Raw genomic sequence first — 16426 nt, forward strand, 5'->3', positions numbered from 1 at the left:
TAGTAAAGATTTAAAATAAAATAAACGTTAGTAAAACTTAAGATCCTTACATACTTCCCGCCAGAGTTAATTAGTTTGAAACTGAGGTCTAAAACGACCTTGTTGAAAACTTTTAGCTCTAGAAACTAACGCGAGGCCAAACTTTTACAATCATAACTTAGCTAGAAACTAGAAAATTTTAAAAGAAAGAAATTTGTTACAATAGCAGCTCCCGGAATATACAACAATCTTTTTTCTTTTTTCATCTGTACTGCATCAAAACAGGAGCTTTATTCAATTCTGGTTCCTTCCAGAGATCTGGAAGGAAAACTAGTTTAATGAAATGTTACAGAATGACATTGCAAATAACATATAGAATATACTTTTCTTAACATTCTTATTTCATTCATGACTATTTTAATTATCTCTCCCCGTGCTCTCTGACATGTGTTGTAAAAACACCAAACACGAATGTGTTTCTGTCTATGTGTTCAACACTTCCTCCTACAATCAAAACACTAATGTGTTAAAATTCAACATACGAGACCTCTTAACACACCCTAATTTCAACTCTAGACCCTGAGGTACTATTCTGAAAGTGGCTAACTCTAAAGTGTAGCGTCAGAGAGCCTAACTACATCATTCAACCTTTAACACATATTCACCATGATTTAATCTTTACAGTCACACGAATAACAAATTTTTTAACATTACTTTCACTTTTACCATATCACGTTATTTCTAAACATTCAAAATAACAGTTCACATGTATACAAGAACATATCAAGATGCCGTTAATTTTACACATTTGAAAACATACATTAGTAGTACATTGTTAACTTCTATTCTTTTCAAAGCAAGTGCCAATTCTTTCTACATTGAAATAATACTACATTTCAAAAAGTCTTTCAGACTAAAACTTCTTTCTTGTTAGAATGTTTTAAATAAAATTTATACAATAACTTTTTACAATATTTAAGTCTTTATACAACGCTATTATACATCAACTTTAGTTTTACGCGCAAGTAATTGAAAAACATAATAAGAAAATCGGTCACAACTCATTTCTCGCCCTTTTGGCGATAAAGGTAGACCTCGCATGAGGTAAAACTTCTTGAAATCTGCCACTTGCAGTAAGAATGAAAGATTAACTTAAGTTTGTAAAGTAACATAAAATTTTACTTATCTTTGTAATATTCAGACATCCTTTTCTGGGCCCAGTCTTTAAAGGTGCTGCAGACCGTAGCTTGGTTGATCCTCCTTCTTGTACGGGCTCGCCCTTCAGTGCTTTCCTCTGGAAGCTTCCGTTTTTCACCACTACGGCCACCCTTGAACATCTTCCTTCTGTCCTCTGCTTGTGGTCTTGGCCGTTTGAAGGCAGCTGGTCTTGGTGGAACCGGGAAACTTCTGTCGTGATCCTGCTTGGACCTCGTTGTTGGCCGTTCAAATTTTTCTTGTACTTTTTCCTCCGCCGCTGATGGCCCTTCCGCAGTTCGGCGACTTTTGCTGCGGAGAGTTCTGTCAGATGAGTCAATCTTCCGTTTCACAGCCGGGTTATAGTTGCCGTCCTTTCTCCCGGTCTTTTCCACATACGTCGTCCTTCTCCCTTCTTCATTCTGGGGATGTTCGTGAACTCTGTTTTTTGGACGGTGGAACGGCTTCTTTTTCTTTGTACCTTCAATTTTTCCGCGGGGCAATTTTCTTTTCACTTGCTTCTGTCTCTCATTGGCTTGCCCTTGTACTTGTCGTTTTCCCACCTCTGGAACTTGTACCTGCGGTGTCTGCCGTACCGGATCCTGCAAAAGATCTGAAAAGATTTGCATTTTATTACGGTCATAGAATGGTTTTATCTGGTCAATGTTTGCGGAACAGGTTTCACCATTTCTGGCTTTTAACACTACAACAGCGTGAGTTATTTTTTCTATAACATATGGTCCTTCAAAGCGTGGAAAAAATTTGGCAGTTTTATCTTCTGGTGCTGAAGAAAGTGAATGCTTAATTTTTAGTACTTCATCCCCTACTTTATAAGTTACTCCCCGTCGTTTCAAGTCATAATACAATTTTTGTTTTCTTTGTGCTACTTCCGTATTCTTTTTTGCTTCTTTTATTAGTTTTTCTATATCACCCATTTTAAATTCTGGAGCTCTTTGTTGCACATAAAATAGTTTATCTAACGGTGTTATAACCTTTCTGCCTAGAAATAACTCAGCAGGAGTTTTGCCCGTTGTATCATGTTTTGCGGTCCTAAGGGCGAAAGCAAATTCATTGACATAGTTATCCCAGCTTTTATGAAAATTTTTAACATAACTACGGATAATTTTCACTATATTTCTGTTGACCCGTTCCGCTATATTTGATTGCGGCCGATACGGGACCATTTTTAAATGACGTATGCCCAGTTTTTGGCACATGTCTTCAAATATATTACTTACAAATTGAGGACCATTATCCGATATAACTTTTAGGGGCGCCCCGTATTTTAAAATATATTTATTTAAAATAGAATCGGTAACTAATTTCGCGGAGGCTCGTTTTAAGGGAACAATTTCGGTCCATTTACTAAAATGATCAACTATAACAAGGAGATAGCGACTTTTGTTTAACTGACTTTTTGGGAAAGGGCCCAATAAATCGATGCCGATTATTTCATTTGGAAATTCGGATTTAATACTATTTAGAAACCCGGCCGGGCGGAAATTAATATAATTAACGGCTTGACATGTTGGGCAGGACTGGACATACGCCCTTGTTAACTTTTGCAGTTCAGGAAAGTAGACTGCCTCGCGTACGCGTTGAGTAGTTTCTCGAATACCAGCATGAGAAGCTAAAGGGCTGTCATGGAGCTCTTGCAGGATATTTAATCTAAGACTAGCTGGGATAACAGGTCGAAATTCATTGTTGGAATTCGTAGTTTTTGTATAAAATAATAGACCATCTATTAGTTCGTAATGGGCCGCCCTATTTCTTATCGCCACAATATCTTGGTGGCTAAAATTTTCAGGATCCTTCAAATACTCATAAATACTTCCAAACTCAGGATCCTTACCCAGTTCGGTTATTACAGTTTCTCGGGAATTTATTGTACACGCTGTCAGCATTGCAACTTTTACGGTATTACCCTGTTCGTCTAATTTAATTCGTGACAGGGCATCTGCTACGATATTTTCCTTTCCGGGGGTATGCTTGATTACCAGATTATATTCTTGCAGCTTGAGTGCCCATCTTATTAACCTTGGGGATAAATTTTTTCCAGAGTACAATCTAGTTACCGCCGCATGATCAGAATATACTGTTATCGGCGCCTTTCCAAAATAGACTCGGAACTTTTGCACTGCTAACAGAACTGCAAGTGCCTCTCTCTTGGTCGTGGAATAGTTTCTTTGTGTTTGATTTAAAGTTCGGCTAAAAAATGCCACTGGCTGCTGATTTTGCGAAAGTACCGCTCCTACCGCATAATCCGAAGCATCCGCTGAAATTTCTAAATTTTCATCCTTTTCAGGAAATTTCAACACAGGGGCTTGCGTTAATGCTTGTTTTAATATTTCGAAAGCACTATTGGCTTCGGCCATCCACGAGAATCTTGCCTTTTTCCTTTTTAATTTTAACAATGGCTCAGCGATAGCCGCAAAATCTTTTATAAAGGACCTATAATATGAACAAAGTCCTAGAAAAGAAGAGAGCTTCTTTGCCGTGTTTGGAGTCGGATACTTTTGTACAGCGATTATTTTTGATTCATCTGTCTCGATCCCTTTTTGCGATATTTTGTAACCTAAATATTTTAATTCAGGGGCTGCAAATTTGCATTTTTCGACATTAACTTTTAGACCGGCCTCATTTAATAAAGAAAACACCTGTCTTAAATCCTGTACATGTTGGTCTAGATTATCACTAGTAATAATGATATCGTCTAAATAGATAAATGTGGACTTTCCGAGAACAGGTCTTAACACAATGTCCATGCATCGCTGAAATGTTGCTGGGGCGCCTGAAAGGCCAAACGGCATTCGCAAAAATGCATAAGTGCCAGACTTGGTTATAAAAGCAGTCTTAGGCACGTCCTCAGGCCGGATCCCTATTTGAAAATAACCATTCGTTAAGTCTAAAGTTGTCATAAATTTGGTTGATTTTATGTTCCTTAAAATTTCTTCTATAATCGGTAACGGATATACCGGATATTTCGTTATGGAATTTAATTTACGGTAATCAATAGCGAATCTCCACCTTTTTGGATGCTCCAAAGGATAATCATTATTTTTCTTACATAAAACCACCGGACTAGCATAACTACTTGAGATAGGCGTTACGATCTTTTTACGTAGCATATCGGTAATATGCCATTCTATAATTTTTTCCTTATTCTTATCATACCGGTATAGTTTTTGACGAACCGGCAATGCATCTCCGGTGTCAATACTATGGTTAGTAACCTGGGTAAATCCTGGAATATCACTAAATAAGGAAGCAAATTCACTTACCACTTGTCGGATTCTATCTTGCTCGTCATTAGGCAGGTGGTCGAGATTTAACCTTGGCGGTTCAACCTTTTCTACACGCACTGGTTTCATCGTCAGCTTAAGAGACGCTTCATTAAAATCCAGTGTAGCTTGTGCGTCTGAAAGAAAGTCTATTCCTAGTATTAAGTGTGCTTGCAAATTCTTTACTATAAAAAACATCACCTTTACTTGTTCGTCCTTGATACGGATGTACAAAGGTACTTTACCTACGCACTTACATTGTTCTCCTTGCGCCGCTAATACTGTTGTATTATCCGCATTATATATGCGGTATTTCCGAAAATACTTTCTAAAAAAGACTTCTGCCACACAGGAACACTGCGCGCCGGTATCCAGGAGTGCGGTGGCCGGGATATTATTTACCAAGACTTCAATCTTCGGAAGAGTTAAATTTTTCACCATTACTGTATTTAACTTGTAGGAAGAGGGGTTTTCGTGGCCTTCGGATTTCCGCACCCTCTCGTCAGCAGAAATCCGTTTTAGTTTAAATTATTTTTCCTTTCGGTGCTTTCCTTCTTTCTCCACTGGCCTTGAGACTTTTTTCCTGGGTTGCTATTGAACTGTCGACGTTCGCCGGCTGTTTTTGAATGCTCGGGTTTCCTTGCCCACTGATTCGCTTTTTCTCCGTAGCCATGTGCTTGAGTTTGCTGTAGTCTTGGCGTACCAAATTGGTTTCGCTGTTGATATTGGCGTCTTCTTTCGACGTCCGCCGTTCTTCTACTTTCAAACTGGATTGCTAGCTCAAATAACTTTTCCAGTGTAGTCGGATTTCGTAATTCAATAAAGTCTTGCACTTGGGGTAGTAACCTCGGCAAAATCACTTGAATTATTTCAGGATCTGGACGGTTTCCATACAAGAGCTTGAAAACGTGAATTTTTCTTAAAATAAAGCTCGAGATGTTTTCCATTCTTTGTTGATATATACTGAAAAGTTCTGTTTCTAATTTCGCACGATCCCTTACAACAGGGAAGGCTTTTAGTAGGGCAGTCTTGAAATTTTCGTAGGTATAGGTGGGACTTCCTGCTTGACCCAAGAGACTTCTGCCGATACATTTGAACCAGTTAAGCGCTTGGCCCCTCAAAGCGCTGGTAGCTAAGGTAACTTTTTGAAACTCGTGCACGGGGTAGAGCATGAAGTGGTCATCCAATTTTTCCAAAAAACTGGTTACCTGTGAGTTTCCATTAAACGTTGCTTCTGGTTTCATCGAAGCGCGCATGGTCTGGACAATATACCCAAATCCTTCCAGGGCGGCAGCTGGCATTTCTGGATTCTGAGCTGTTTCTGCAGGCAGCACAGGTTCTTCTTGAAACTCGGCCATGGTTATTCTTCGTCCGGCGCCACTATCAGGTTCAATGTTTCTTCTAACCTTCTTCGGAAACATACAATGACCTGACTAGAACAGAGAGCTTACTAAAGCTATGTTCACTAATTGTAGTAAGTAGACAGGATACAGACGAAGGGTATACAAAACCCTTTATTTTTTTTTCTTTATATACAATGACTTCCGTACTTCGGAATACAATGACCCTCCACTCGGGGTCTAACTTAAAAGATATCAAAATAAAACTAAACTCTAATTTAACTTTAGAATAAGATTGGCCTTATAATAACAGAAAGCGTATGTAGCACAGAGACTGTGAACACTACAATACGTTTAATTTATCAAGAGGATTAAAACCTCTGGCCTGGAAGGCAAAGTAGCAACTGCGTAACTTCTAAGGTAAGCGGCCTGCTTCGAACTCACGGCTTCCTCTCTCTGCTTGGCAAAAAGGCCACACTTAAATACTTGGCGTTCGCCAGACAATTTTGCATAAACTCCTTCACGCTTATAATTCTGGCCGGAAGTAGAAAATAAGAAGTGATAGTAAAGATTTAAAATAAAATAAACGTTAGTAAAACTTAAGATCCTTACAGTGTTACACATGGAACAACCAGCCCATTCATATGGGACTGAAACTGTGTTAAACCTCCCAAGATTCAATGGCCTTAAGCACTTGGCAACTATAGAATAGTTTTAAATAGAATATAATGAATATTTGTGCTTTTGTACAGTTACTAATTACTTTTATGAAGTATCACTGTATCTCTGATGTTTCTTGCTGGACACCCATCACAGGGATGTTTCGGCCTTCAGTCGCATTGCGCTCCATGCTACTTTTTCAATAAAGCTTCTTTTTATCCCTCTGATTTCTCTTGTAGTAAGTGTTGTTTACATTACGCATGTCCTTACGTATTAGGGATCTTACGGTATTAAATGTGTTGATTTGGAAAGCTTTTGTACAAAGTTATATTGAAAAAACCGTCTCGTCCTTAATTTTTGCACACCAGTGTATATTGAGAACTTTTAATGTCTTGAAAGAATAAAATTGAATTAATAATTATGCTTTTAATGTTATGCTTTATAACATTAAAAGCATAATTATTAATTCAAGTTTACCATATTTATGCATGCTAAATTAATACCATATTGGTATTATTCATGCTAGACTTTAGAACATAGTTAAATAAGAATACAACAGTACTACTGCACTTAACATGACTTATATGCAAAATCTTAAATGATAATGGTGCTAACTGAAACCTTGTTAAAATTTAGGTATATACTTTTAGTGTTTGGAATTAAATGTAATGCTGTATATTATAATTTAGATTGCCATTTCAGGAACTGATCAGCAATTTATTTGAAATTTCTAAAAATGTTCATGGCAAAAAAGTTTTGATTTACTTGCTTAATCACCGTGATCCTCATTTTATTCACCCAGATGTGATTGCTATTCTTAAATATGGAGATGAACATGCAATAAGGTAAAATTGTGCTTCTTTGATAATAAAATTGATTTCAAGAAATTTTTTTAAAAAAATATATTGTGACAGTATTTATCATAAAGCTGAGAAGAGATATAATCACTCAATGTGCATAATTGGTCTCTACTCTGAGATTTTAAGAACAAGTATTATTAAATGTTAAATTATTTTTATTTTATAGAACTTTATAATGTTAGTTAAAAATTCCTTTAAAAAGACATGAGTATTAACAGATATTAATTTTTAGTGCCTCTTTGTTAATAAGTCCACTTTGTTCATGAATTATTTAGGCTTTCCCCCCTTTTTTTTCCCTTAAAGTTAGTAAAATGTTCAGCATCAGTGAATTAAATAGTAATGTTTTCTATTTTCTTCACTGCTGTAATGTTACTGATAAGCATATGAAGATTTAAACCTTTTGCTCTTTTATTAATACCATCATTGCTTATGGTTTTTTAAAGTAAAAATTTCCGCCCTTTGAATTGTTGATTAATTGAAATTTTGCTGTGGCTTTTTTAATCGTCTCAGTAGCATGATTACTTTTATCCTGTGATCAGATTTGTTGTTTTTTTATGCATGTTATCTCATAGCTTAAAATATTTTTTGGTTTTATTTCCTTTAATGATGTAGATATCAACGTTATGAATGTAAAGACTGCAAAAACCATTATTCAAATTTAACTGATAACTTCTATGTAAATGCAGCTCATTAAGAGCAACTTCCAAAAAGCCTAGCTGCTAGGCTGTTAGAATAAATACAAAAATATTGTTTTATTATTATTATTTTGTTGTTAATAAAGTATTGTGTAGTTATTCGTCGTAATTGGTAATAGTGCATTTACTTTCATTTGGATGTGCTTAAAGTGCTTTGCTATTGTGTCATTGATGTATTCATTCTGTTTTCACTGAACATTAAAAAAAGTTTTTTTTAAAAAAAAATACTTATGAGAATAATCATGGGTGATAATTCTGATTCTCTTTTTTTCTCCCTCAAAATTTAATTTTTTTATTTGTAGAGTACTTTCTTTATGGCTTTTGATGCAAAGTTCAGTGTGTTATTGTAGTGTGAAATTTAGATTCCAAATTTCTTCCAAATTTCATGGTTTGGAAATACATGCAACCAGTGTTCAAGAACTGATGCTAATACTTTTTGTTCCTGAAAGTTTTACTTTTTTTTTTAAATTTCATAACACCATAATGCTATTTCAATTTCATCCTCCTGCACTATAAGAAATTTTTATAACCATCAATGCATGACATTAGCTTATGATTGTCTAAGCCTTTGAGATCTGGTGTTTCTTCTTTTCAGTTTTTACTATTAGTTTGTGTTTCATGATATCCATCAAATTAGTAGACAGCTTTAAAATTTTCACAACACAAACTTTAATATACAGATTTATTTACAAGTACAGTTTCATAGTTACAGAATTATTTACAAGTACAGTTTCATAGTTTTATATTGAGAACTAAAGAGACAAGCTCTCTTCATCGCAGCCAAGACGATCTCAATGCCAATTAAATTTTCTACATGTTTTATCTCTCTTGCCTGCATTTGAATCAATAAACTTTTTACATCTGAAAATGGATTGTGATTCAGTGCATCCTGATATACAGTTTGTCATTTTTCATTATTAGCTTTTTGAATTTTGGAGTTCATTCTTGTTTAAATTAATTTCCTTCCATACCTTTGTTTACATTTTCCAAAACTTGGCATCTTTTGTTTATAAATCCGGTGAGTTTTTCCCAGCTTGGTTATTCAGAACCTTATTCCATTTCGTGTAACTTACAAGTGTCAATAGAATTGAAAAATATTAAAATAGTTTCGCAAAGAGGGTTTCTTTGTAATTCCAACTGTTTTAATGATTGAAAATTTCTTTCGATTTTATCAAGCATCTGTCTTAAATTAGATGTGGATTCACGTTTAACTTTGTTTCATTTATATGGCTTATAATAAGCAACTGTGTATTTTCAAAAATTTTTTTCAATGCCTCAAATAATCATTTACCATAATTAGTTTTTTTGCATTAGAGTGCTGGTTGAAGATAATGTAACATTTGTTTTCTGACAACTGATGATTAATATCAATTAATGCCATAAACTATGATTTGAATGATAACCATTCAGCATATAACCTGAGAACTCAAGAAGATTATTTGATGGTAATTTTATTTTACAGTTGCTAGAGGATGGTTAACATTTGCAATAGAATTTGGATTAAGAAGTTTTTGAAAGCTTATGTCACATGTTCCAAGGTCAATGAAGCTTTTGAATAATATCCGTAATATCCGGTGGCACTTCATCTTGTAAAAATGACTTTATTCTCCTAATCTGCAATTTGATATATTCTCGTTTTCGATTAAAGACTGTTACTTGTGAGAGTTCAATGGGAGCCTTTTTTTCACTCTTCGTTTTGCCTTTGAAATTTTTGTGTTAAAAACAGTTCGAACTTCTCTGGCTTGGTGGACGATGTTTTGTGATATCCGTCAAATTAGTACACTGCTTTAAAATTTTCACAACACAAACTTTAATGTGCAGAATTATTTACAATTACTGTTGCATAGTTTCATTTCAAGAACTAATACAAGCTCTCTTCATTGCTGCCCTGACGATCTCAACTGCCACGAGAGCAGTGTTGCCACAAAAGTTCAAAGAAATAAATGTTAGCAACGAGAAGAACTTTACATTCATTACAGTTTGGCTGAAAACTTTAATATGTATCACTTGTTAAGAATTCGTGATAAAATGTTGTTTATCTGATAATATAAATTAATATAATAATGCGGCTATTTCTATATAAATCAATAATAGTTCATTAGTTCTTTGTATTTTTGTCATTTAATTATGTATTTTAATACTTTTGCAGCAAAAAGGATGCAGAAGTGCGATGTGCTGAGCTTAGATCATATGTTTCTGGGCCTTTTCTAGAATTAATCGTATCAAATATCCGCACGATGTATACAGATAATGCATTCTGTCTTTTTGTTGCAACAGTCTTAAAGTTTGCAGTTGGTAAGTTACTTAATTATTATATAATATTATTAAGAGTAATTTTGATTGAAGATTGTAAGTATTGAATTATTGTCTTAATTTTTCAGGAGACAAATCTGAAGCTTTCAAAGCAATAGCTGAATTGGCTGCAGTACCTTATACCTCTGAGACTAAAAATACACATGCTATTGAACATGCTGGTTCCAGTTTCATGTATAAACAACTAATTATTCAGGATAAAGAACGGGATTCTGGTTGTAAGTATGGTTTCATAAAATACATGTTTCATAAGATCATGCTAAATATCAGTGTATCAAACATGAAAATTGCAGTACTGTCAAATGTCTTTTAATGGTTACATTAACTGGCAGCTCTGAATCACTAGACTCTTGAAAGTTAGAGATCCAATGCACTCCCATTTTATAGACATTCCTGATAATGGATGAAAGATTTGGTCCCATGACAATCTGCTAATGGGAAATTCATTTCTACTCATTGAAATTTAATCTGCAGATAACCAAGCATAGTTTCAGGAGTTTATTATATAAATGATCAAATTATAACATTGCTAAAAAAAGAGATATCGTTAGTTTTATATATATATATATATATATATATATAAACTGTTTAATCTTTGAATAGCATAACCTCTTTTATCCTTTCAAGCGATGTGTCACTGTGTATATGTTAAATTGATTTTTAAAACATTTTGTTTTTTAATATTTTTTATTAATCTAAATTGTAATGATGAAAATTACCATTAAAATAAGTAATTATGCAAATTTATTTAACCTTCTGAGCTGCGCAGGGTTTTAGATCTGTCATGAAGACAAGATATTCAAACAGCATTTACTATCTTAGCTTTATAATTACTTATTTTACTCTCTATTTTCATAAACTTGCATTCATTAAGATGATATTTACATTATTAAAGAAAGTAAATCTTAATTATAGGCTAATATATGCTGAGTAACAAAACTTCTCATGACTGGATAAAGCCTGTCGTGCCTCTCAGAGAATTATCAAAGGCCATCTAAATACTCATACTAAGTAATTTTGCAAATTTATTTAATAAATGCCATTCTTCGTCAACAAAAACCTGTGTTGCATAGTGAATTTTGTGTGATAACTTATAGAAATGTGTAACGGAACTTCATATGTGCAGACTAACTGGGACCACAACCCATCCAGACTTTTACAAAATACAGATATTTGGACCCCTCCTTTTTTAAAGGAAACCAAATATATATCAAAGCAAGAGAAAGATAATTTTATTTTTTCATATATCCTTAATTATTTTCACAAAATAATCCAGCTAACAAAATATTTTCTATTGCTACTAACAAAACAAAGTTCCTCCTTCATTATCAGAACAGCATGCTTCCTCTTCAATGGCATGCCAAAGTAAAGGAATATTTTATGCTCAAAGCAGGAAAAATGTCATTTTATTCCTCAAGAATAAAAATCATGTTCAGGAAATGAAATTTATAAGTCGCACACAATTATATGGTTTGTGAAAATACTGAAGAAATCTGTTGAATATCAACAGTTAGATAAGTGTTATCGTTTAATATCTACTGATAAGGGAAGTGAATCTTGATGCTCATGCAACATTCCTAATTAGATAATTCCAGTAGTACATTCATTATCATACTATATGTAATGTAAATGGATGCAAGCCCTTCACCTTCCTTTTTTATTTTATTTTAAAGATGGTATACAAAGTTTTAGAAGTTATAACTTAAATTTTTTTCCAAAAATTTATTTAAAAATATTTAAAGATTAAGAATATTTTTAAGAAATTAGAAAAAAGAGTGAATGTTATTTTTATTAAATCTAAATTCCAGATTATAAAAGAAGAAAGAAAAGAAGTTAAATTAAAAAAAAAGTTATTAAAGAGATGCAAAACTCAGTCAACATTATCAAGCTCAAATTTCGGTGCTAATTTAAAAATAAATTTAAAAAAAAAAACTTATGCTTTTTTTTATATGAAGTTTAGCACTTGGCATTATTAAAGGTACAAAATCAAAATATGGAAAAAAAGTATATATCATTTCAGGAAAACTCTGTGTCAAGATATGTATGTTAGAGCAAAGCTATATAATCTAATATATATCCTAAGTTGTACTTCCAAGACAGGTAAAAAGCAAGTTGAATTTCATTGCTTGTTCAAACAGAATGGGGGATATAGAACTATCCCCTTTTCTTTTTGCCTCATCATACCTAAACATTGGTAACTCATCCCAGGTTCAAATTCTGATGAGTGACTGTATAGTGTTTTTATGTTTTTTCCCATGTATGACTTAAATGTAAACCAGTTTCTGTTAGGAAGCTCTCCATAAAAGTATCCCTTGCTTAAGCATGCAGCCCTAATATGCTTTGCATAATGAAATAATTCAGTTCAAATGCTGAGCACTTTAATTTGTTCAAAGTTTATTAGAAGTGCATCAGTCTATAGATGATAGTATGAAATCCAAATTTTTATAATTTCTTTATTAGGATTTTTCCAGATTGTCTATGTAGGTAATATCACTAAGAAGAAAATGGCTCTGTTTATAATATTAATGTGGCATGTTTAAAATATTTTAGAAAATTACCTACCGTATTTGACAGCATATAAGATGCACTTTTTTTCCTAAATTTGGTCTCAAAAAAAGTTACCTGCGTCTTATACGTGAAGGACACAGTCTTATACCTGAAGGTAATTGCATTCAATAATTGTTTATTTGGCTTTTATGAAACGTGAGAACTAAAAGGAACCACGCTATTGAAACTTTTTTTCCTTGTGTGTGGCTGTCTAAATAAGGGTGCGTCTTATATGCTGTCAAATACGGTAATTACTATCTTTTGATTATTTTTGTTTTTTAAAAATGGGAAGTGTTGGTATTATAATTTCTGAAATTTCAAGACAGTGCATAATCTGGATTTTATTTATTCTGCAATGCTCTGTAAAAGGCTATGTAAAAAAATAATAAATATATTATTTAAAGAAAAATGAAAGAAGATATAAAGCTGTATAAAGGTGGTTTTTTTTTTCCCCCCAAGAATTGCTGAAAGGTGTTTGATTAAGTGAGATTTAAAATTATTTTCATTAAAAATATTTTTATTTTGTTTTATCCAATGGTACAAAAATGAAATTTTGTGATTATTAATTTAAATGAAGATGGTTTTGAACCATAGGCATTCCATAACTTGTAATCATTGGCATTGGCAGTGAAAAATCCAAACAAGTCATTTCAACATCCATTAATAGAGAAATCTAAATCAAATTTTGAAAGAAAAAAAATAAATAAACTTGCATATATTCATCACCCATATATCAGGTATGCCAAATTTTGAGCTTGAATCTGGACTATGTAATATACATGTATACACGCACAAATATCTTTTATTACACTGCTGGCCATTAAAATTGCAAGACCAGGAGGAAGGAATAATTTGATGAATTTCAAAATCACATGAAAGGAAGAAGTTGGGATGTGCAAATGATTAGTATTTCAGCACATTTAGACAACACAGGATGGAGAATCATCTGAAGCACTGCATTAAAAAAAGTTGTGTAGTGGATTTCTCATTCATAAAATGCTGTGTAAGGTTGGAATTTAATCAGAATACTGTGTTATGCCTGGAATAAGAAGAGGAAATACTTACCAGCAAGTTGCAAAATTCGATACAGTTTCAAAAATCTTATCGAAAGTGTAGATTATCATTTCATGATATTGCTGGTTGCACTGGTCGACATTTCAAATACTGTCATGTGAATTTGGAATCACTGGATTGCTGAGGGTCATACTGAACAGCATGCAGGATCTGAACGCCCTCCTATGACTAATGCCACAGAGAACGGACATAGTGTGAAGTCAGCTTTGACAAATCTGTATGACTACATCTCAGACCATCAGTCAGGAAATGGGCATGTTTGCAGCATGCCAAGTATCAGCTCATAAGGTGCATCGATGTTTGCAGCAGAGTGACCATTACTTTGACTTCCCTTAATAATGTAGCATAGAGAGAGGCGGCGACTGTGGTGCACCTAACAACAGAGCTAGGTACAGGAGTGTCACAGTGCTACCTTTTCAAACGAGCCCTGGTTCTACGTGAAGTATTCTGATGGCGTGTTCTGTGTGAAGTATTACATGTTTGGAGTGTCCGAAGAAACCGCATGTTGTCTGCTTGCATTCAATATTGGCCACAATATATTGCACCTTGTGGATAGTTTGGGTAGCCATTGGATACAAGACACACAGATTGGTACATTTGGGACCTCTTACATCCAGTGGGTGTGCTCTGTCTTCGAGGCCTCCAAACGCCATGTTCCAACAAGATAATGCAAGAACACATGTTGCACGTTGTGATCTGACCTTGCTCGATACACAAGGTATTCAATTGCTGCCCTGGCCCCAGATCTGTTACCCATCTGGTCATGGGTTGCTGAGAGACTGGCCCGCGACCCTTCTCCAACGAATACAGTTGCTGAAGTGTGGCATAGACTTGAAGCAGCATGGAACGAATTGCCCATTTCTGTCATCCAAGCCCAGTTTGACTCCATGCCTAATTGGATAAGGGCCATTTTAGCTTCCAGGGGTGGCAGCTGTTTCTGCTAATTTCGCACTCTTGTAAACTTCCAAAATGCTTACAAATTTAATCATTTTGTGCCATACAGTTTACGTGCAATAAATATCTTTTTTGTATTTGCTTTCCTTCATGGTATTGCATTTTAATGGCCAGCAGTGTATTTAGTAGAAGCTAAGAACTATAACATTGGTAATTCAATCAGCCAGTGAAACACTCAGCCATCAAGATACTGTGTGTTGCTTCATAATTAATTAATAGTTAAATGAGTCATTTATTTTTCTTATGTGTAATTTTTATAATAAATCAGCTAACTACTTCCACTATATATTGAAACCCCAAAAAGCATTTTAATTTATTCTTAAATATTTTTTATATTAGTCTTAAATATTCTTCAGATGTGAGTTATGGTAGCCTTTTTATATTTTTATTGTATCCCGTGCTCTAAACCAATGGTCTGAAACTCGTATTTCAGCCTAAAGCGCAATCTGAAAGCAGTTGATAAGCCAGATTTTTTTAACAAAGTCAAATATTTTAAACTAAATATTAAATTCTATTTACTAAATATTTATCAAAACATGCATAGTAATAGTAATGATGTGAAGAAAGAATTTAAAATTATATTTATTTTCTGTCTGAAATCTAAAGGTAACAAATTTCTGTTAGTTGCACTCTAATTCAAATGTATTGACAGCTAAATATTATATTTTCAGACTAATATTTATTTGGAATAATTCTAAAATATTAGATTAAATGCTAAATAATTTATTTTAAACTTCAAGTAAACAAATTACGAAAACTTTCCAAGTAACAAAAAACTTCAGTACAAATAATTACGACATGGTGTCTTTCTCTTTGTATTTTAAATTTTCTTTGATTTGTGCAGAAAAAATTAGTGTATTTGTAAATTACGAAAACTTTCCAGGTAAAAAAAAAAAAAAAAACTTGCTTATAAATAATTACAACATAGTGTCTTTCTTTCTGTGTTTTAAATTTTCTTTGATCTGTACAGAAAAGAAATATGTGTATTTGATAAGTATAAACTTCTTTATTTTTTACTACAACTGTCAGCTACAATGCCTCATAGCATTTAATTTTTATAAAGTTTGTAACTGGGGAGAAAAATTACTAGAAACTATTTTTATCACGAACTGTAGACACTCATATGTCGACTTGGTTCATTTCAACTGTGAAAAAACTGTTCATATATATGTGCACTCCCAAACAAAATGAATATTTTTATTGCTATAATTCATAAATGAGAGTATTTATCTTTTAACAAATAGAAATGAAACTTTTTCAAGTCTGTATCTTAAATCTATGAACAAGAGTTATACTGTCTCTATTTGTTAATTAGATCCATTTGTACTCAATTTATTTTTGGAAGTGAATATGCTTTAAAATTGGACTCCAAATCATTAAAATCTTAAAACATTTTCTTCAAATTTTTGTCATAATGAGTTTTAAAGTCATAATAGTATATTTGATTTGTGGGAAATATATTCGCAGATTGTGTAAATGTACTTCAAGGTCCACATGCAGGCTGCTTTTCTGAGACCATTGTTCTAAGC

The 16426-nt window shown here is 33.5% G+C and overlaps 1 protein-coding gene across 2 annotated transcripts in view; it reads left to right on the forward strand.

Moving 5' to 3' along the window:
* peng (Pumilio and CPL domain-containing protein penguin) overlaps positions 1-16426 on the forward strand; it is a 70290-nt gene that overhangs the window by 49777 nt on the left and 4087 nt on the right. For both annotated transcript variants that reach the window (XM_085826960.1, XM_085826961.1), the window contains exons 12-14: positions 7157-7299; positions 10159-10304; positions 10391-10540. In XM_085826960.1, coding sequence (XP_085683086.1) covers positions 7157-7299; positions 10159-10304; positions 10391-10540 — 439 coding nt within the window. The remainder of the gene's footprint in view (positions 1-7156; positions 7300-10158; positions 10305-10390; positions 10541-16426) is intronic.

The sequence above is a fragment of the Stegodyphus dumicola genome, chromosome 11, assembly GCF_044657685.1.
Source record: "Stegodyphus dumicola isolate Sdum_Otavi_A_Nest chromosome 11, ASM4465768v1".
NCBI classification, from domain to species: domain Eukaryota; kingdom Metazoa; phylum Arthropoda; class Arachnida; order Araneae; family Eresidae; genus Stegodyphus; species Stegodyphus dumicola.